The sequence below is a fragment of the Carassius auratus genome, unplaced genomic scaffold, assembly GCF_003368295.1.
Source record: "Carassius auratus strain Wakin unplaced genomic scaffold, ASM336829v1 scaf_tig00042958, whole genome shotgun sequence".
NCBI lineage: Eukaryota > Metazoa > Chordata > Actinopteri > Cypriniformes > Cyprinidae > Carassius > Carassius auratus.
Window position 1 is genome coordinate 89,196 of NW_020526749.1, and position 23,305 is coordinate 112,500.

Sequence of the window (23,305 nt, forward strand, 5' to 3'; positions counted from 1 at the left end):
TCCTTAACTACTTTCTGTTATCGGATGACCAACTGAAAAACACAAGAGAGACATGGTCAGCAGCTATTAGAGAGAAAGACAACTGACCTCCCCAAAGAATGACTTACAGAAGATAAACTAAACTAAGAACATCTCTGGAAACTCTTATTAATGATAAGATTCAGGTTAAGAACGACGAGGAAAACGCAGTCCTGCTCATCACTGATGTGTATTTTCTATGAAGTAAATTAAAATCAACATGTTTGAACATTGATTAAAAGTTTTATTAACAATGCATTGTTTACAAAACAATCAGAAACACAAAGATGTAAAAAAAACTTCTGAAACACTTAACGTGGCTTACTGCTTTTAAACAGTGTTTTTAAAAGACCAAGCTCAAACACATTATTAATAAAGTATGCGATGTACACACAAGCAGATGAGTCCAGAATAACACAGCGTTTTTAATAATGTGTTCAGTGTGAATGCATTAAAACAGACCTAACTCAAGTTTGTCTGTAGCTTGGTCATTTAGAAACACAGTGTGAAAGCAGTGAGCCATGTTAAGTGTTTCAGAAGCGGTGATCTGAGATCAGTAGACCATCGATGCAAGCCTGCGTGACGATCACAGAGATGTTCAGGGAGTACAGCAGGTTTATCGCAGGCCTTTGCGCTTCATCAGCGTCCTCTTCTTCAGCTCGGTGAGGCGCAGCGTCTTCTTCTTGTGTGGTTCTGGAGGCTGTAGCTGGACCTCAGGATCTCTGGGCTCGGCTGGAGTCTGGAACACCTCGTCTGTCACGTCCTTCGCCAGCACCTCCTGCTCCTCGGAGCGCTTCTCCTTCAGGATCTGCTTCACCAGCTGACGCTCCTTGTGTCGGGCCGCTGTGGCCTGTCGGATCAGGCGCCGATGCTGGACACACACCACACACAACACCAGACGCTCATCTACACTTATTCACAACCTTTGACTGATACATAGACACATCTCGTTAAAGAGACATCTTGTACAGACTTGTCTTATACATATGTTCAGAAATAACGAGGAAGATGCTTAAGAAGATCTAAAGAGAATAAAGAAAAAGCAGCAGACTTATGAACTATTAATGTTGTGTAAGACAGCAGCTGTGAGTGTCACCGTGATGCACACATGATCGATCAGACACACACACACACACTGCAGTCCTTCACAGGTGTGTGTTATTCACTCACACTGCTTCTGCTTTGCATGTTCTGTGTAAACATGTCTCTTATGAAACTATTCTACAAACACTGCGCTCAAGTTAGAAGTGCTTTCCTTCGAGTCTGGTGATACGAGAGCGTCACTCAACTAATCAATCTTTACTGTTATCAATGACATACTGTCACGGTCTAATTCTAACGTTTGGTGATATTTCTCATTAAAATTGGGATTCCTTGATTTAAAAAAAATTAAATTGTGGCAAAACATTCAATTCAAATGAAATATAAAATGTGAAACATGTCCCAGCGCTAGTTTGAGGACGAGTCTCACCGTGTTGGGAGACTGGAAGTGAGGGTTCTCGAACAGCGTGGGTCCACCGAAGCTGCCCTGGAAGATCTTGATCAGATTCAAGACGAATCGTGGGCCGATCTCCACCAGAGACGCGTCTTCTTCGATGATCTGCGGACGACAAGCACAGAGTTATTGAGGAACTGTGGCGCACACAGACGGCTGAACGCTGGCACTGCTCACCTGATAGTTCCTGAACCAGATCCTGTGGTCAGCGATGGTGAAGGTCAGAACATGGTCCACAAACGGCTGACTCTTCGGATGATAGCGAGGCGTCGAGAAGGTCTGCAAGAACCACACTCGATCCGTCAAATCGTGTTCAGATATTATGAGTCGTGAGAAAACACAGTCTAGAGGAAATTAAACACGCAAGGACAACTAGACAGATTCACAGCATCAGTGCTTGAGATGAACAATCAGTGTTTCTGTAAATCTGTTTCTCAGCAGCAGTGCTTTAGTAATGAACGAGGATCAAACACAGAGCTGAGAATATATTAGACTTCTATAAGCTGTGATGTCCTTCTGCAGCGTGGACCGAGACGAAAACAGAGGAATTAGTGAAGAAATAAACCTGAGTGAAGAGCTCCTTCAGCAGCGCGTAGTGCGGCTCCTGGTCAAATTTCTATGAAATGACAGACAAACATCACCATCACCTTCATCATCATCATCATCCGCACACGCGTGTGCTCTGTTAGCATGTTTCACTCACCGGGTCGAAGGACAGGAGCGGTCTGGAGCCTTTCAGACAGTTTCCGGTCATTTTCAGCTCAGCGAGAGTGTGAACTACAAACACAATCATCGTTAGATTGAAACGAGTTCAGTGTGAATCATTCAGAACTGGAGACTTTCTCCTCATTAACACACACATCTGCATCCATCATGCAGCAAGCTGTGATCATCACAGACACACTACAGGTCCAGATAACAGTTTCATTCAGACCATTGAACAACAGATGAATAAATGACAACCGTTTGATTCACACAACATTAGCTGACTACAGTGAATATTTAATCATTATTAATATAAAAGGCACAGATGACAATATCTTGTCTAAATATTGTCTGAGTGAAAGAAATCGCACCGTTCTGTACGAGGAACTTGGCTGAAGGTCCGTGAGGAACGTTTGAGATCCTGTAAGAGAAGAGCAGATGAAGACGGACTGAGATCTCATGAGGTTCTTCTTATTTTTATTATTTCTAAATTCTAACTGACATGTTGCTCACCACATATAAAGATCCTGTTTCTTCTTGGCTTCAAAGAAGATGCATTTATTGCAGTTTTTGATCTCACACACCTGAAACACAGCAGCCGTTAGAATCCGACACTAAAACACTAATCACTAATGACTACAGATCTCTAGTACCTCGTTCACCACAAAGAGCTTGTCTTTCCTGTCCATCTTGGTGTCTGGAAGAAAACACAGTGAGAGTGATATTTGACTGATTGTCTGGTTAGTGCTGGTTTAGCTGGTTAGTGCTGGTTAGTCTGAGGAGGTTTTACCAGCTTTGCTGTGAGGCATCATGGTCCGTAGATCCATCATCAGGTGCCTCGTCCTGAAGCTGATCCCGCGAGAAGAAAACACCAACACTCGCTCCTTATTCGTCCATTTGCCCTGAAGAACATGAATACGTTTATACATATGACACTGGTTTACACGAATACAAAGTTTACCGCGTGTGCATGTAGACGTTCAGTGCAGTTTAACACGTGTGTGTGGACGTTCCGTGTAATTTAACACGCGCGTGTGTGTGTGTGTGGATTAAAGGGTTAGTTCACCCAGATAGCAAATTTATGTAATTAATAACTTACCCTCATGTAGTTTCAAACCCATGAGACCTCTGTTCATCATCAGAACACAGTTTAAGATATTTTAGATTTAGTTTGTGATATCCGGTTCACGAACGAATCATTCAGTTCACCAAATCGAACTGAATAGTTTTAAACGGTTCGCGTCTCCAATACGCATTAATCCACAAATGACTTAACCTGTTAACTTGTTTAATGTGTCTGACACTCCCTCTGAGTTCAAACAAACCAATATCCCGGAGTAATTCATTTACTCAAACAGTGACTGACTGAACTGCTGTGAAGAGAGAACTGAAGATGAACACCGAGCCGAGCCAGATAACGAACAACAGACTGACTCGTTCACGAGTGAAGAACCGGTCGCATCGGTGTTCGGATCACCAGTAGTTCTTTCGGACAGTTCGATTCAATAAACCGGTTGAAGAAAATGGTTCACCGGTTCTTTTACGCTCAACGTAATGGCGTCATTTGCGATGATTGCCCTTGATTCAAGCCTTCGGCCTGCGCTCATAACACTAGCACAGAATCAGTTCAGAATCAATCACCAAAAGAGTCAGTTCAGTTCAGACGCTCTGTGTGTCGGTCTGCTTCACGCTAAATCACACATGCGCAGTATCATCGATTTGGTGAACTGAATGGTTCGTTCATGAACCGGATATCACAAACTGCTTTGATTTGAACTCTCTCTCACACAGACACAGAAGAGAAGACGATGCTGAATAAAGTCGTCGTTTTTGGACCAAAATGTATTTTCGATGCTTCAGAATATTCTACCTGACCCTCTGATGTCACATGGACTACTTTGATGATGTTTTTCTTACCTTTCTGGACATGGACAGTAGACCGTACACACAGCTTCAATGGAGGGACTGAGAGCTCTCGGACTAAATCTAAAATATCTTAAACTGTGTTCAGAAGATGAACGGAGATCTCACGGGTTTGGAACGACATGAGGGTGAGTTATTAATGACATAGATTTGCTATATGGGTGAACTAACCCTTTAAATGATAAAAAAAACTCAAAATATGTCTTATGTTATAGACTAGGCAAAACTGCCTCCAATCCTAAATATAAACCATTAGATTTTATTTTTGTTTACAGTTTCTTCAATTACTGTGTCCCTGAAGTCATATTCCACACTGTTAGTACATACTGTCTTGCCTGGAATTCAACTGTACAAACTGAGGTAAGCTTCAACTCTCACTCCTAACTTTGTTTTTAGTTTTGGAAATGTTATCCTGCTTGCCCCGCCCTTAAAGTTCCACCCTGTTCGGCTATATTATGGAGAATGTTCGTCCTATCAAAAAAATGTAAAACCAAATCTGACATAGTTATAAAAGTTCTGTTAATCTGTAGAAGGTTAGCTAGCTAAATGTTGTTTACTCAAACTTAGCACAAAATATTCCACCCTGTGGAATTCTAATAGAATAAATAGTATTTAGTGTATATAGCAAATACATATATATATATATATATATATTAGTTACTTTGCAGAATCCTTAAACTCCCAGGTCACTAGGACAGAACTTGATCTTGCAGGTATAAAAAATAAAAATAAAAAACACATCCACTAGGCTGACCGTGGAAATATTTAATACATAATAAAAAACTAAAAATGTCATCACTGTCCATTACTGTTCCTTGTGATGGTTTTTGTGTCTTGTTTGTTAAATCTAGTTAATCCAAATGATTTATAACATCTTTATTTTTAATAAAATATATATATACACATACATATATATATATATATAATTAATTATGTCTGTCCTCTCTAATTTGTAATTATGTCTCTAGCCATCTGAACAGATAATTGTTTTGTCACTATGACTGATCGTGATAAGGAACCACATAGCTATTTTCTGTGTCCCTCCCCCAAAGGAAATCTGGATTATTATTTATAAAAATTTTTGGGGTATTGTTTTGAAACAATATCATATAGGCGCAGTTCCACACATTACAGATGGGAAACCATGCAGGACAATGACGGAAAGCTTGTCCACTGGTGATCCACCCTGTTAGACAAGTCATTTTTAATAATTTCACAGCAACATTAAATGTTTTATATACTTTTGTCTTATTTTGTAAGGTGAGGAACACTAACGGCATATATATGTTTTGGAGCAAAATGTGGTATTATTTACACAAAAAAGTACCCATTCTTAATAATTAAGACATATTCTATTCATCAATAATTGTTTTGTTATTGTTTTTAAAATAAAATAAAAAATAAGATTGCATAAGGGACATATACTATCCAAGAATAGCTCATTATTGTTTAACATTTACATTATTAACACGTTGTGATATCTATCTATATGTCCTGAACAGGGTGGAATATTTCCATGGCCAGTGTCTGAACAATCTAGCCATAATTATTATTTTGAGCCCTCGAGCTTGACCAATATCCATTCCTAATAGTTAGACATCTCACTAATTTGGTACAATGCATAAACATAAAAATCATGTAACGTTAACTTATTTTCCAACACTTTTGAAGCCAGAATGTTACAGGAGTGAGCCGCGTGTTAAACTGCGCGTGGTGTGTGTGTGTGTGTTACCGAGCTGACGGGCGGCGGGACGCTGATGATGTTTTTATTCGCTTCTTCTTCATTCTCCGGGGTAAACGTCACGGTCTTCGGGTTTTTCTCGGTTTGTGGCGTTTTGTTCCCGTTTAATTTCGCTCGTTTCGTCTTGTTTTCTGCCGCTCGCTCCGCCGCACGTTTCTTTCCCCGCGCAGCCATCTTTCTCTCACACGTCACCGGAAGCGGAAACGTGCTCATCAGACAAGCGTCGGCTCTGCGCAAAACGATCATCAAAGTACCGTGAGAGCGATACATTTCTTAAAATTTCTTCAAAAGTAATTAATTAATAGTTAATTGCACCTTTAAATAGTGTAATTAGACTAAAAAGAGAAAGGGAATCCCATTGCAAAAATAAATAAATAATAATAATAATAATAAAATCCACATCCACTCGAAAGCAAGCCAAGTGAAAAGCCTTTAATTATAAGACAGGGCTATTTATTAAAGACACACCACCAGCCCAACCAGGCCTTCGTCCGTGTAATTAGATTACTGTACCCTAACCCTAAATGACTAATTACTCTTTAAATCCTATTTAAACCTGATACAAGGATAGACATGAAACGGTTCTTTTAATTCTTTCAAATAATTCATAAATAAATGCATAAATTAGATAAGGGTCTAATTCCCACTATTAACTAATTATTAACTATATATTTTGCCTCCGTACTCCTAATTATTGCTTATTAATGCTCAGTAAAGTAGTTATTAAGTTTAAGAGTAGGCTAGGATTAATGATTCAGAATTAAATCTAGTAGAATAAGGCATTAATGAGTGCTTTTAATATCACAGTAATATTCATGCTAATAACCAACTAGTTAGTGGAAATTAGATGATAATTTGGGTTTGTTTGTGTGTATATATATTTTTTTAGGTTTATTGTATGTTTTAGCCATGATTCCCATCCACTTGCATTATATGACTAACAGACTGCAACAGTTTGAGTTAAATATTTTAAATATATCAGTTAAATATATCAGTTTGTGTTCTACTGAAGACAACAAAATCAACTACATCTTGGATGCCATGGCGGTGAGCAGATAAACATACAATTTTAATTTTGGGTGAACGATCCCTTTAAGTCATTAATATGCGATGACGTTGACGTGGAAGCCCCGTCCACCGACGCAACTGCGTGCGTGCGCGCTCCCGCGGCAGCTGAGCTGAGACGGCTGATCGCAGCTGGGTCTGTAGCACCTCTGGATCCGGATGAGCTTCGGTTCTTTCGCCGCTCCGCAGCTTCGGTTCGGTCTCCATGACAACAGAATCAGCGGAGTCACTAACACAGACAAACGAACCCAGACCCGCGAGATAATGAGTTAGAGAGGTTCGGTTCGTGTTTTGTTGATGTTGCTGTCTGAGGACTTTGTGCGCTTGTCCTTAAAGATCCACTCACAGGAAAATCCTGTTTCTGTTTCGCTCTGAATCGGGTGGTTTCCCCTCATCATCACACATGTGGCCCGTTTCTTATATGATCAGGGTTTGTTGTGAAGTTTCTGACCGCTGGAAGTTTGCAGCTTCACACGTGTGTGTGGTTCGAGTTTGACAGGACAGGAGTGTCTTAAAGTGACAGCAGCAGAGTTCTGCTTCAGTGTGAACACAGCACCGGAGTCAGAGGAACTGAAGCGGTCTGGAGATGTGAAGATGGAGATCAGGCGGCTCTTCTCGGGTCTCAGCCGGACTCCTGGATCATCTGATGGGGGTCTGTGGACGTGAAGAGCAGGTGGAGCTCAGAAGTGTTTCTGGAGTTAGGCTTGTTCTTCATGAGCGCTGTGTGATAAGTGTTCTTCTGCAGATAACACTGCTGCGGTGTTCTTCCGTCCGTGTGCCTTCTGGAGACGTTTGTCATCTTCTGTCATCTTGTCATGAGCAGAACCGCAAGCGAACAGAAACATCAGAGTGAGACGCCAGAGATCCGACTCCGCTGGGAAACACAGGATTTACTCTTTCATTCATCACAGGAGAAATAAAATGTGCACTTCCATAATATAATTAAAGTGCTCTGTTTTTGCTTAATAATTGTGTAATTAATACACTAAAGATGATTCTTTAGTACTTCTTAAGATAAACAGAAGATCATCTAAATTTAAATTAAATTACATTTAAAAAATTTAAATTGATAAAAATGTTAATTAAAATTGCATTTATGCATTTAGCAGATGCTTTTATCCAAAGCGATTACTTGCTTCATCTAAGTGAACTTGACTGTGCTGTTTTGGGACACTATAATTATGAACTAAAATGCACTTTTGCATACTATCTCTGTATTTAAACATGTGTTTAGTCTCCACTTAAACCATCTTTAATACACTCAAGTGTGCTACACGTGGTGATTAATAGATATATTTATTTTTATATTTAGTTCATATTAATGGTGTCCCAAAACAGCACAGTTGAGTACACTTAGATGATCTTACGTTTATCTTAAGAAGTACTAAAGAATATGTTTTAGTGTATTAACCTAAGTTATTAGATCTTCTCTGGTGTTTCTCTGTATAATAACATGCATTAGTGAATCATATCAAATCAGTAAATGACTTTCACACACACATCAGAGCGATCAGAAACCAGCTGCGTTTGTGAACGAGGACAGATCCTGTCTGGGTCAGTTTAACTGCAGCTGTAATGGAAACATGTCATTAACGTTTCAGGAAAAACCCAAGAGAACAGTGACTGTCAATCACACACACACACACACACACACACACACACACACACACGTTTGTTTGTGTGTAAAGTGTGTTCATCCCATAGGTGTAATGGTTTTTATTCTGTAGAAACTGTATATTCTATGTCCCTTCACCAACCCTACACCTAACCCTAACCCTCACAGGAAACTTTCTGCATTTTTACTTTCTCAAAAAAACTCATTCTGTATGATTTATAAGTGTTTTGAAAAATGGGGACATGGGTTATGTGCTCATAAGTCACCCTCTCCTTGTAATACCTGTGTCATACCCATGTCATTATACAGAGTTGTGTCCTGATATGACACAAAAACATGCCCACACACACACACACACACACACACACAGCCTCGCACTCACTCACAAACACACAGACACACAGACACACACACACGCAACCACACACACACACACTCACTCACACACGCGACCACACACACTCTCACACACACACACACACACACAGCCTTGCACTCACTCACAAACACACAGACACACTCACACACACACACTCACACACACTCTTACACACACACACACAGCCTCGCACTCAGTCACAAACACACACACACACACACACTCTCGCACACACACACACTCACTCACACACACACACACACAACACACTCACACACATGCAACCACACACACATTCAAACAAACACTCATCGCACTCACTCACACACACACACACACACAGCCTCACACTCACTCACACACACACACACATGCAACCACACACACACATACACACACTCACACACACTCTCACACAGCCTCACACTCACTCACTCACACACACACACACACACTCAAACACACACACACACACACACACACACACACACACAACCACAACCACAACCACACACACATACACACTCGCACACACACGCAACAACAAACACACACACACACACTCGCAACCACACACACACACTCACACACACACACACACACACGCACACACACACACACACACATGCAACCACACACACACACATGCAACCACACACACACACACACACACACACACACTCACACACACTCTCACACAGCCTCACACTCACTCACACACACACACACACACACACACACACACCCACACAACCACACTCAAACACACACACACACACACAACCACACACTCAGACACCCACACATGCACCCACTGAAGTGCAGCAAGGACTTTGCAGTTTTTAGTTTTTTTTATGCGTTTTGCACCTCTGCCGTAGACCAAAGCGACCCTTTCCCTGCCATGTTGGTTTTGGAGCGTCGCAAAACCGTGATGCAAAGCGTCCTTTTCCGTGCTCCGGCACGGTTAGCGCTCACACTGCATGCGAACCGCGCCCGAGTCCAACTGAACCGTGCCCTGGCCCACCTCTTCCAAGCGGGTTAGGGCCGGCCAATCGAGCAGCGCCCGGGCACGATTCGGAGCACTCACACTAGTCAAACGAACCGCTTTGGTGGTCAAACGCACTCTGGCAGTGTGAGTACACTCTAACTGATGCTCTCGTGTGTCGTGCAGAAGCTGCTGTTCTACGAAGACAAGCACCAGCTCCCAGCTCCGAAGTGGACAGAGCTGGCCAGCGTGATCAACAGCTGCATGGAGTACGAGCCGCTGCTGAGACCCTCGTTCAGAGCCATCATCCGAGACCTCAACAGCCTCTTCACACCAGGTGACGCTCGCCACACGCACCGAGCACAAACACTGTGATAACCCTGCGTGACGCTGTGTGTGTGTGTGTGTGTGCGCCAGACTACGAGCTGCTGGTGGAGAGCGACACGGTTCCCAGCAGGCATCGGGCTCTGGGTCTCGTCGGAGCGTTCGAGAGTCAGGAACCCACTCAGTTTGAGGCCAGACACCTGATCTTCCTGAGTCTTCATCACTCTTCATCACTCAGTGTCAGTGTTCCTGACATCACTCCGTCTGTGTGTGTCTGCAGGGGAACTTCGGCAGCGTGGAGAAGTGCCGCTACGACCCGCTGCAGGACAACACGGGTGAAGTGGTGGCGGTGAAGAAGCTGCAGCACAGCACGGCCGAACACCTGCGAGACTTCGAGCGTGAGATCGAGATCCTGCGCTCGCTGCAGCACGAGAACATCGTCAGATACAAGGGAGTGTGTCTGCCCCAGAGCATGCTGGTCCTGAGACACCATTCACACAGTCTCTCTCTCTCTCTCTCTCTCTCTCTCACTTTGCCTGTCGGGAATGAGGGGTGCGTGAGGTTTTCACGGGTGAGAAGAGCAACTGATTTCCTCTTTTCTTGGGAATTTGTTTAGTTTTTTTTCTTTTGTTGATTTTGTTTGTGTTATTTTTGCTAGTTTCTTTGTTTATTGTTAATTTTTATTTGTATTTATTTTTTGTTTGTTTGACCTCGTGGCGGGGTGTGAGAATGGAGGCTCACCCCAGTGGGTGGGATTCCTCTCTTTCACTCCGTCACGGAGTAAGGTGTGTGCCTGTAGCCGATGCATCAGTGGAAGATGTACTCGTTGCGATTGGTGAACAAATTGGATTTGAAAAAATAGTTTCTGCCTCGCGCATGAGTTTTCTTTCTTCCTTTTTTCCCCTCTTTATATGGAGAGCTTAAAAATAGGAACCATTAATATAAATGGAGGGAGGGAAAAAAATAAAAGGGCAGTTCTATCTAAATATATACAAACAAAAAACATTAATATTGCTTTTATACAAGAAACCCATAGTGATCAGATAAATGAGATAGATTGGAGAATGTGGTGGGATGGAAATATTTTCTTTAGTCATGGCACTAATTTAAGTGGAGGTATTCCAATCCTTTTTGGAAAATATATAAACATAACTGTTATGTCTACGTGTGAGATAGAAAAAGGTAGGGCTTTAGCTCTTCAGGTAGAGATAATGGGTTTAAGTTTTGTTTTTATTAATATATATGCCCCAAATAATGGTGCAGACAGAATAAGGTTCTTTAGGAAGGTGAATGAAAGCTTAAAAGATTTTGATAAGAGTACAATTTTGGTTTTAGGTGGTGATTGGAATTGCACATTAGATTTTACTGTGGATAGGAATGGAGAGGAACCTTGTCCACCTTCAGCTAGTGTTTTAAGGAATATTATTAGGGATTATGATTTAATTGATGTGTGGAGAGAACATCATCCAATGACAAGACAGTATACATGGGTAAAAGTAGCTAGTGATCACGTTAGTTCAGCAAGGCTGGATCGGTTTATATTAGTAGAAGTAAGAATAATAGTGTTCAAAAATCTGTTATTTCCCCAAATGGTTTTACAGACCACCATACAAGAGCTCATCTTCAGATGGGTTGTTTTTCTGTCTTCATTATATCATGAACGGTTTGGAAACCCAGGATGAGCTGAACGTCCCTCAGAAGATCAAACCCTTCTGTGTTCAGTCCGAGATCATTAGCCTGAAGTCTCTTTAAAAGACAGGTTTGTGTGTACAGTAATAATGAATCCAGATCATGAAGTCTGTGCTGTGTTTATCACCAGAAGATCTCAATCAGATGCTCCTGATCACAATCATTTTATTTAAAGAGATTATAGATCAGATTTCAGCCTAACAGAGAAGCACCATGACATCATCTTCATCTTCATCTCAAACACAGAATCAGCTACAGACTCTTTAACTCAATCAGTGTGAACGCACTCAATTATTATTTTTTATTATTCTTTATATTTTTGAGGTATTACTGAATGTTATTAAAGATGTTCCAAAGACATGCAAGCAATGTTTGCTTTTTTCTATAAAACCAAGTAAATAAAAACATTTTGCAAATAATAACACGTTTAATTTATTGTCTGTGTGTGTATTTTATTCTGATTTGAGAACTGAACTGATTCTTGTCATCTCTAGATAATTCTAATGTTCAAACCGAACTACAGATGAACGGAAGTTAAATGAGAACGGAACTCGTCATCAGTTCCAGGTCAGATTAATTAGAACACTAACTGAACTACAATGCACTCATTTGTGTTTAACAAACGTGAATAAACGCTGGCCATGATTCTTAGGTTTCGATTATTCGCGCTTTCATATATCGGTGTATATTTAGTATTCACGCGCTTTTAAACGTCTGACTTTTGTCTATTAAATAAACAAATATATAAACCGCAACCGCAAGCGAGTCGGGTTTGGCGCCAGACTAAAATAAGCGCGAATTTACTCAGGTTTGAATTTAGTGATTAATGAATGCGTTAATAGCGGCCAGTCTGTGACAAAAGTTAAAAAAGGACATAAACTTCTGGATGAAGGCGTCTGTTAAATGTAAACGTAAAAGTGCAGCGGCTGCATCTTACCTTCTCAAACTCCAGGCGTGGCTGTGTGCGGTCGTTGATGACGTTATCCTCGACGTGCAGCTGCGCCACACTCAAAAGCTTCTTAACGTCATTCAGACCAGCAGCACCGGAAACGGAACATTGCTATCAATTGTTTTTTTTTTATTTTTTTTTTATTATTATTATTAATTTGGTATGTTGGAAAACAGCAAAGAAAACATTTACATGATAAATCTTACTGTTTTACATGCAAAATTTCATATTCACATTGCTATCAAATACCACACAGAGGTTCCTAAGTGATGATGAAGAATTGACAGAGCAGCCATCAAGTCTTAGACAGTGTTCTATGTTAATACATGCAAAGTTTTTAGGTCCTACAATTAACACCTTTGTTTTTTTTAAGAATTTAGCAGTAAGAAATTACTCGTCATCCAGTTTTTAGTACGAATTAAACCATGCTAATGCACTTCCACTAATGCCAACAAAGTGTTGTAGTCTATGTAAAAGAATGTTGTGGTCAATTGTGTCAAACGCAGCACTAAGATCCAATAAAACTAATAGAGAGATACACCCACGATCAGATGATAAGAGCAGGTCATTTGTAACTCTAAGGAGAGCAGTCTCAGTACTATGATACGGTCTAAATCCTGACTGGAAATCCTCACATATACAAATTATGTTATTATTGTTTTCTTTGCACACAATTAGTATTCTCACAGCTTCAGTTGAACCACTGATGACACATGAACTATTTTACAGATGTTCTTGCTGTGTTTCTGGGTCTGGGAACATTTCAGTGTCGTTGCTATCATAGAACTCTCAGATTTGATCAGAAATATCTTCATGTGTGTTCTGAACATGAACGAGGGTCTCACGGGTTTGGGATGACATGGAGTAATTAATGACAGAAGTTTCATTTCTGGGTGAACTGATGCAAGTACACTAATTAGCGTTGTTCAGCGTCAAAAATGATGCAGTATTGATGTGCACATGCACAGTAAACTGTGAAGGGAAAATCTGACAATCTAAAACGTCAGGATAATGGATTTGTGTGTTGTTTTTTTTTAGTTGTTTTTTTTTTTTTTAGTGGGAAGAACATTTTAACACTTTAAGAATGTTTTTTCCACTTTTAATGGAAAGATTAAATGTTCTTCATCAGTGCACATACAGAACCTCTAGTCACTGAAGAATGGTTCACTGATTCATCTGTAACTTGAGGAGGTTTTACCAGAGGAAATCACTCACACCAGCCTTTATTTGTTTGGGTTTATGAACAAATTATTAGTCAGTAATATGAAAGTTGCAATCAATTTGATGTTTATTAGTGTGGTCATATGAACAGATGTGAAATAAATAAACACATCTGAAGCACTGGGATAATCAAACAGTTCAGTCCTTCATCATCATCATCATCATCAGTGAGTCTCAGCACAGGAGGCCGATGTCATTCTTGGTGCAGCCCTGATGGCAGCACATTCCCGCCAGTCCCATGGAGAAGTTCCGCCTCCTACGGTCGCCGGGGTCTCTCTTACGGTCGCTCAGAACGGACATCAGATCTGAGACAGACAGACTGAGCTCTTCATCTCTGTCCAGCAGCAGCTGACCTATGACACACAAACACACTTCCCATCATGCTTCATTTTGAGGATTCAAACATATATCATTTATGATATGAGATTAATCTGTTTAATAAGTGATGTATTATATTCACATTGAGATTTTCTAATCAAACAGCTTGTAAATAGTTACATGAGTAGCTAATTCCTGAATGCAAAAAAGAAATGTTGCTTAGCTGAAATAAAATATGCTTAAAATATTTATATATATGTTTTTATATATATATCTCAGAGAAAGTTTTTTAGTTTTTGTAAGATTATAATAACCCTGGTCAGTAGGAAGATGACTGTAACTACAAACTGATGATGATGAAGGTGATGATGATGTGACGGTGAGCATGGTGATGATGATGGTGAAGGTGTGTGAAGGTGGTGAGGATGATGATGGTGAAAGTGGCAATGATGATGATGAAGGTGATGATCATGATTAAGGTGAAGGTGAGGAAGATGATGGTGAAGGTGGTAATGATGATGATGAAGGTGATGATGGTGAAGTTTGTGATGATGATAGTGATGAAGGTGATGATGATGATGGTTAAGGTGAGGATGGTGATGATGATGCAAAAGGTGATGATGGTAATGATGATGAAGATGATGATGGTAAAGGTGATGATGATGACGGTGAAGGTGATGATGCTGAAGGTGATGATGGTGATATAATGATGATGATGATGAAGGTGATGATGATGTGACGGTGAGCATGGTGATGATGATGGTGAAGGTGTGTGAAGGTGGTGATGATGATGATGGTGAGGTGAGGAAGATGATGGTGAAGGTGGTAATGATGATGATGAAGGTGATGATGGTGAAGTTTGTGATGATGATAGTGATGAAGGTGATGATGATGATGGTTAAGGTGATGATGGTGATGATGATGAAGATGATGATGCTAAAGGTGATGATGATGACGGTGAAGGTGATGATGCTGAAGGTGATGATGGTGATATAATGATGATAGTGATGAAGGTGATGATGATGGTGATGATGCTAAAGGTGAGGATGGTGATGATGATGATGATGAAGGTGATGATGATGCTAAAGGTGATGATGGTGATGAAGGCGAGCAGTACCGGGCTGAGAGGTGCTCCTCCTCCACCGGGAGCCTCCACAGGTGAAGATCACAGCTCTGATGAACTCCCGGCCGCAGAGTTTCATTCCAAAATCTCTCTGTAAATCCACACTCCCGCGCACACACACACACACCAGCAGAAGTGCCGAGAACATGCCACACATCTTCACACACATCATTAACACAAGCTTATGAGAAAACACTGCGAGTTCCTCGAGCCGCTGCTTTCTGAGAATTCTCCATCAGTTCACACAGACTTTATACAGGCTCTCTCTCTCTCTCTCTCTCTCTCTCACACACACACACACACACACACACACCCTCTCACACACACACATCATTTTACATTCATTATGACAGCAGTGTGCAGTGTCCCCCTGATGATACACCAGCTCCAGTGCGCTCACCACACACCAGTTACAGGGAGATTTAGGGAAGCATTTCAATAATCCTGTGAATGCACCCAAAGAACACGGAATGAAATCCTTATAATCAGGGGCAGATCTACCAGGGGGGCATAGAAAGCCTTGCCACCCCTGCTGCCACCCCAGTAGGCAACAACGAATTAAAGGTTATGGCCAATTTGAAAATTTACGATCGCGAATCTTTCTTGATTCGTGATCCCGCTCCGAACTCCCGAACTGACTCAATCTGCCTAGGGCACCATCAGGGGCGCTGCTAAGGATTTTGGGCCCCATGAAAAGAATCTTGACAGGGCCCCCAACACAACTGAGAGTTTTTTCATATAAATTTACATAAAATCATGCGCTTTTATGGTATTTTGACTATCATTCTCATATATTTAAGTCAATCAGACAATTGAACTCCACATGTCCACACCTGTAATTGGTCTTCTGTAATACTGCACTACTACAGTACTGTATAATGTATATACTGTACATAGTACGTGTCATATAGTGTATTCACATATATTTATATTTGTATGAAAGTACTGTATGGCAAGGACAATAAAGTTATCCTAACCTAATATTTTTAACATGACAGTTGAAATGTAACGGAAACACTGAGCACTCTTAATACAATGAAATGTATTTATATTTATTTGCTTCAACACTGATACTGAAATTTCTAAATAAAACTCTTCAATTTAAAAAAACAGGAATTACAATCTGTGGTGAAAAAATATCTCAGCAAGAAAACACCACCATAAAACAAAATGACCATATAAAATTTCTAATAATTTAAACAGAACTTGCATAATATACTATATCAAAGAATCGCCAAGGTATAACATAGATGAGTCTGAGTTAGTCTTTCCACATCATTTCTAATCTCTTGTACTTGCTCAACATTTCTAAACAAAAATCCAATGTCTGACCTTTTCAGCTGCAAAATCATTAATCAAATTTTTGAAGTCGAGCTCTCTAGCCAACTCGCTCTAAATGGAAAGCATAGCAAGACTGCAAAGCTTTTCTTGAGACATTGTAGACCTCAAGTAGTAATACAACTCCACATCATCTTCAAGAGATGCACAGAAACCTCACAAACAGCTGATAGTAGTTTGGACAGCTGGCAGAGGATTTTTATCAGAGTTAGTCATAATAACTATATAGCAATTATTACTATCTATATTAACTATCTAGCTGTATTTTTATTCACTTTCAGTGCACAAACAACCATTATTCTCTTACTATACTTAATTATATTAATATTATAGGCATACTGACATACTTCATGTAAAATTAATATGAAAATTAAAAATAAAAACGCGATTTAGCAGGTATTGTAATAATCAGAGGCTAAAAAATAATACCCTTTAAATGTTCGTTGAGCCAATGGGATCACTCGGGGTCCTTAGCGGACTCGATTTCTAATGACAGGCTGTTTGTGTTGCCTTGGTTACGGAATACAATTTGGGCGGACTGAACCATTTTATGATAATCGAGAGGGGGAGAGGGGCCCACGGACGTTTGTGTTTCCTCAACAAATAATTTTCTTGACACCAGGAAACAGCAAATAGAATAATTTAAACTTAATAATTTTTACTATCAAATATTATTTTTTAGCACCACAATTTTATTGGGGGGTTCTTTGGGCCCCCTCTTAGTCATGGGCCCCGAGAATCGTCATCGTTTACCCCCCCTTTACAGCGCCCCAGGGCACCATCTCCTAGAGGGGGCACCATCCCAGTTGCTCAAAAAAAAAAAAAAAAATTTGATGGATGAATCCAATCCAGCGAAGAGAAAAGTAAAAGTAAAAAAAAAAAAAAACAGACATAAAGTTGGCTTGACTTTGGACGTTGGACACACACACACACACTCAGTAACACACACACATACTCAGTAACACACACATACACACACACAGACACACACACACACTCAGTAACACACACACACACACACACACACACACACACACTCAGTAACACACACACATACTCAGTAACACACACATACACACACACAGACACACACACACTCAGTAACACACACACACACACACACACACACTCAGTAACACACACATACACACACACAGACACACACACACACTCAGTAACACACACACACACACACTCAGTAACACACACACATACTCAGTAACACACACACACACACACACACACACACACACACAGGTGACGGTGTTTTGCTCTTCCTGACGATGCAGCATGAGACCGGCTGCAGAGCTCTTATCTGTCACAGACAATATTCAAATGAGTACACGTTTAGTTAATTATTCAGCAGCTCTCATTAACATAACTGCATATGTATGTGGTCTGTTAACATCTCACATTTCCATGTTTTGTCTCCAGGTCAGTTTTGAAAGCCACTTCCTGTCTGCAAGAGGAAGTTCTCTGACACGACTTTTCATGGAGATTCTTGAAGAAGCGTTAATTATGATTATTAAAAGCCAGAAGCAGACGTGCTGTGACAGATTACAGGTTTCCTGATTTCACACCCGCCGGGTGTTTTAATGACGATGACGATGTAAAGGTTTAGCGTACAAAATGATGTAAATTACCAGGAATAAAGTTAGTTAACGAGAAGTCAAGGATAACCCAGCCACCCCCAGGGTCCAGTCACATATTTCCATTTGGAAATCACTTCACTTGACACAAAAGTATTAACAATCTTTAACCAATCAGCTGGAGAAGTGCTAATCAAGCTAATAGTCTCATCTCATCTGAGCTGAAAGAGCTAGCGCCTGGTTTCTTTCAAGCAGAATGATTCCGGTCTGATTTCGGATTAAGAAACGTCTGTTTATATAAACCCTAAATGTTTCATTCAGATTCACATATCATATTACATGTGCATTACATAAATGTTACCAGTGCTTTAAGTGGGCCGGTACGCACCTGTACTCAGTACCGCCACTTCCAAATATAGCTCTTGAGCGTACCGCCACCTCTCCGTGCGCCCAGAACGTGCTTTTAGCGTACCGGTATTTGGACATCTGCTTTAATAGAGGTTTTAATCCTTTGCCTGTGCTGCGGCTTTTCAGAACGCCCCTCACAATGCACGCTTTCTAATTCTTCCTAGTTCGGAGTATGGAGCGTGTTCAGAGCGGGATCGCGAATCATTTGAGTCATTTCGGGAGTTCGTAGTGGGTTCGCGAATCATTTGAGTCATTTCGGGAGTTCGTAGTGGGTTCGCGAATCATTTGAGTCATTTCGGGAGTTCGTAGCGGGTTCGCGAATCATTTGAGTCAGTTTGGGGATCGCGAATCATTTGAGTCAGTTTGGGAGTTCGTAGCGGGATCGCGAATCATTTGAATCAGTTCGGGAGTTCGGAGCGGGATCGCGAATCATTTGAGTCAGTTTGGGGATCGCGAATCATTTGAGTCAGTTTGGGGATCGCGAATCATTTGAGTCAGTTTGGGAGTTCGTAGCGGGATCGCGAATCATTTGAATCAGTTCGGGAGTTCGGAGCGGGATCGCGAATCACTTGAGTCAGTTTGGGGATCTCGAATCATTTGAATCAGTTTGAATGCAGTAGCTCTTTCTAAGGGTATTTTTTCAAAATCATTTTGCACATTTTATTTATGTTCAGTAGCTAGTTCTTTCTAGCTCAAGCAAATCCACAAACTAATAAAAGGATTTATTATTAAGGTCGCCTGTAGAATGCTGTATATAAAACCCCTTCAATATAGTTGTTGTTACCTCAGGGGATGAGGGGAGTCATAAAAAAAAAATTATATATATATATATATATATATATATATATATATATATATATATATATATATATATATATATATATATATTTGGCTATAATAGAGTACCGGCACCTTTTTTGGGCCACTTAAAGCACTGAATGTTACATATGATACATGTGCATATATGTATTCAGAACCAAACTTCAAACTTCAGCACATGCACAGACCGGAGAAATCCACGAGACACTGTCAACAGAGTAAATGAGAAAAAACTGACGTTTGTCCTGCTAACACAGTAATAATAATAATAATAATGTCAAATTATTTTTACAATTATTATTTCTGACAAACAATCAGAAGAGCTTTTTTGTGTGCAAATATTTAGTAACTCCATCTGCAGAACATTTCATAAGACGTGAATGAGACATAATTAAACACATGCATAAATATATTTTTGAAATCTGATTATGAAAATAGTCAGACTCAAGTCTTACCATAATTATTAATAACATAATTATTAAGTCCGGCTGAGTGATCAATTTGATTATTTAGTGTCACGTAAAGTAGAGAACGGGTTCGAATGGACGTCGAGATTTCAAACGCATCTGAATGTCCAGTGTTTATCCCAAGAGAAGCTCGTTTCACTACAGTAAACAGAAAGCACCAGTATGAGTGATTAATAAACACACCGTGATTTCCATTTCACAGAACATGTAATGCCTGAATATTTATGAACGCTTCTGCTCAGATAAAATCTCTCTCCAGAACCAGGTTCATAACTGTGTGTTCCAGCGCTGGCTAACATCTTCATTAATAAACTAAAGCAGAAGCTCCACTGATGAGCGTCAAAGATGCTTCACGACGCTGCTCTATCAATCCAAGGATAAACGTTGATTCGGTGAGACGTTGAGAAGGACCAGAGAGCGACGCAGAGGTGATGAAGTGACCTTTCCCTGCAAGGAAAGGTGAAGATTGTTAACCGTGAGCTAGACGAAAGACCTGATGAGCAGACTGAACACAACCTGTGCTTCAGGAACACCTCAGCAGTGTCTCAGACTGATCGCCTGAAGCAGTCATTCATAAATATTTCAGTTTGAATCCAGAATATAAGAAACTTTGCTTTTTTGAATGAAATGGCAAAAAATAAAGAACTTTTCCATGATATTCAAATTTTTGTATACGCTCACTTTAAATAGTAATTCTGCTGTTCTAAACAAATAAAGAAACCGTGTAGGTGAATGGTTATTATGTGCAAACAGCAGGAAACGTTCTACATGTGTGCACATCAAAAATGAACTGAAGCTCGTGAAAACACACACAGCATCCCGATCACTTTATTTAGTGTTATATAACCATTACATTCAGATCCATCAGTACAACTGAAACAAAAGTTGTGAAAAAGGTTTCAGTGCAGTGCAGAAGAACGCAGTTTGGATCTGTTGCTCTGGAAAACATCAGATGACGTCAGCAGACGTGAAGTATATATCAGACTTCTGCTGATCATCTCCTAAAGAAGAGAAAGAGTGTGAATCTGGAGCAACATGATGTGACCTCGGGCATTTCTGAAGCACAAGATCATGATTTTTCATTTTCCTCAAAAAAAGAAGAGTAAATATGATGTCGCATGAGAAACAACAATATTTAGAAAGATGACCACACATTCCTGGAAGTGCTGGAGGAGCTTTAGGACGTTTATGAGATTGTGGGTGATAACGAGTATTAATGAGTGTCTGAATACACCAGTGGGTCAGAAATACCTGCACTGACCGAAGCCAGAGCAAGAAACGAGCACAGATTCACAGAGAAACACCAGAATCAGCCTCAGAGGCCTGACAGCATCTCTGGACCACGACTGGCTGGACAGAAATATATCTAAATATCTGACTTGATTTTGTTTACCACATTGGAATCCAAATTGGGAATCAATAAGAACCGAGTTGATCAAATTGAACTGATGTCCAACCTAACCAAGACTAGATCTGAACTGGAGAAGTGAGCGGAGCTGAGTGTGTGACTCATGTTCCTCATCAGAGCTTAATCCACTGATATCTGTGCGCTGTACATCAGGGCAAGGGACAAATACAACCATATTCTTCTGAATTGTTCATAATATGTCAGCGAGTGGAGATTCTTCTCTTCATAACGTCACTGATGATGACTGCCTCACGGGCTGAGATCCATCAGAAGAAGAGCATTTCGTGCAGGACGTGACTGCAATAAACCACTGGTGGCTCTCGGCAAACAGGAGACCAGCGGAAACATGTCGAAACAGCAGCCAGGAGTCACTCTGATCATGTCTTCACCATCACACCTCACTCTGGACACGTAGGGATGGACGTGTGATTACTCACAGACGACACAGACGAATCTCAGACACAAACTCCTGCTGATTCTGGAAGTTCTGCTCCATGAAGGAAACCCATCCTTTCCAGAAATATAACACATGAACAGTGCTGGGAAGGGCACTTTGGACATTGGAAATAGTTATCATATTTAAAAAAGTACTGTAACTGTTTCAATCACTTTATTAAAAGTACTGTATCTGTTTACATTTGATTACTTTTCTAAATTTGTAAGGTTTTCAACTGTTGATGATTCCCAAACGTGTAAACCCTAACCTTACAGTAACTTTCAGAATCGTTCATCATTTGAACTAAGATTACAATAATTGAATTTTAAAGCACAGCCAACACAAATCCACATTTAGCACCTCTATTTACTTTGAGATCAATCTGAGGTTAAATACAAGTGTTAAACCTCAACAACAAAATGTTTTGTAGTTATGATATTTGTAGTTATTTTTTAATAAAACATTTGCATAGCTATGACTGGAAACACTGGCATCTAACAACGCCTTGGAAATAAAGAATATACATAAAGATCTAAATAGAACAGTTATTGAATAAGCATGTGTTATTTTCTGTGTCCTAAACTCCTGAAACACTTCTGTCTCATATTCTAGAGCAGTTTATGTAAGAAATCAATGAAATCTGTATGTGGATGTTTGTGAAAAAACTATTCAGATGTAACCCTATTTGTACAGATTGTAACATTTTCATAACTGTACTTTAATTACACACGTTTTCTCAGTTACGTTTATTATGTAATTAATTTATGTAATTAAGCTACATGTAACTAGTTACTTCCAAACACTGCGTATGAAACACAAAATCTTCCAAAAGAGTCTTTGAGTAGAGTTCAAATGTATAAACACCAATATCATGTTTATGATTAATGGGCACTGATAGTTTAATTTTAGAGCTATTAGAATTCTGTTCCTTTTTAACCTGAAAAGAAACTGAAGTGAAATCCAATCTAATATGAAGAATGGATGTGTTCTTGGTTTGACAGATATAATATAATATCTCAGAAATCATCAGTGAGTTTCTCTGTTAAACACTGAGCTGATTCTGGTCATATCTGTTCAACTGGACACAAACCGTTTCTGCTGTAGTCTGAATGTGTACTGTTTAGTGCACTAGTATGTTACACACACACACACACACACACACACGCACACACTCACACTCATACACACACACACACACACCACTGCGCCACCTGCTGACCAGAGCACACACACAGGAGCACTGTCAGTGACTCGCACTGCATGTTTATTAGGTGTTTTCACCAAGATTAG

The 23,305-nt window shown here is 40.2% G+C and overlaps 2 protein-coding genes across 2 annotated transcripts; one reads left to right on the forward strand and one right to left on the reverse strand.

Annotated features, from left to right (window-relative positions):
• Positions 1 to 239: 239 nt before the first annotated feature.
• Positions 240 to 12,935, reverse strand: LOC113086213 (ribosome biogenesis protein BRX1 homolog). Its single transcript, XM_026255362.1, has 11 exons — positions 12,877 to 12,935; positions 5,874 to 6,111; positions 3,009 to 3,120; positions 2,872 to 2,915; positions 2,732 to 2,802; positions 2,590 to 2,639; positions 2,217 to 2,290; positions 2,079 to 2,129; positions 1,691 to 1,792; positions 1,490 to 1,618; positions 240 to 889 (listed from the first exon to the last, which is right to left on the reverse strand). Exons 2-11 carry the CDS (start codon positions 6,093 to 6,095, stop codon positions 635 to 637), a joined length of 1,110 nt encoding a protein of 369 aa, XP_026111147.1. The 5' UTR covers positions 6,096 to 6,111; positions 12,877 to 12,935; the 3' UTR covers positions 240 to 634.
• LOC113086214 (tyrosine-protein kinase JAK2-like) lies at positions 7,664 to 10,729 on the forward strand. The gene is made up of 3 exons (XM_026255363.1): positions 7,664 to 7,858; positions 10,113 to 10,263; positions 10,344 to 10,729. Exons 1-3 carry the CDS (start codon positions 7,763 to 7,765, stop codon positions 10,601 to 10,603), a joined length of 507 nt encoding a protein of 168 aa, XP_026111148.1. The 5' UTR covers positions 7,664 to 7,762; the 3' UTR covers positions 10,604 to 10,729.
• Positions 12,936 to 23,305: the final 10,370 nt, after the last annotated feature.

What these genes read in the sequence shown, in the direction of transcription:
- LOC113086213 (XM_026255362.1), bottom strand. Translation starts at nt 6,095, where the DNA reads ATGAGCACGTTTCCGCTTCCGGTGACGTGTGAGAGAAAGATGGCTGCG. An exon ending in TCCCGCCGCCCGTCAGCTCG is followed by an intron (nt 3,121 to 5,873) that starts GTAACACACACA and finishes CATGTTCTTCAG; the next exon opens with GGCAAATGGACGAATAAGGA. An exon ending in AGCTCTTTGTGGTGAACGAG is followed by an intron (nt 2,803 to 2,871) that starts GTACTAGAGATC and finishes GCTGTGTTTCAG; the next exon opens with GTGTGTGAGATCAAAAACTG.
- LOC113086214 (XM_026255363.1), top strand. Translation starts at nt 7,763, where the DNA reads ATGAGCAGAACCGCAAGCGAACAGAAACATCAGAGTGAGACGCCAGAG. An exon ending in TACTCTTTCATTCATCACAG is followed by an intron (nt 7,859 to 10,112) that starts GAGAAATAAAAT and finishes TGTGTCGTGCAG; the next exon opens with AAGCTGCTGTTCTACGAAGA. An exon ending in CAACAGCCTCTTCACACCAG is followed by an intron (nt 10,264 to 10,343) that starts GTGACGCTCGCC and finishes TGTGTGCGCCAG; the next exon opens with ACTACGAGCTGCTGGTGGAG.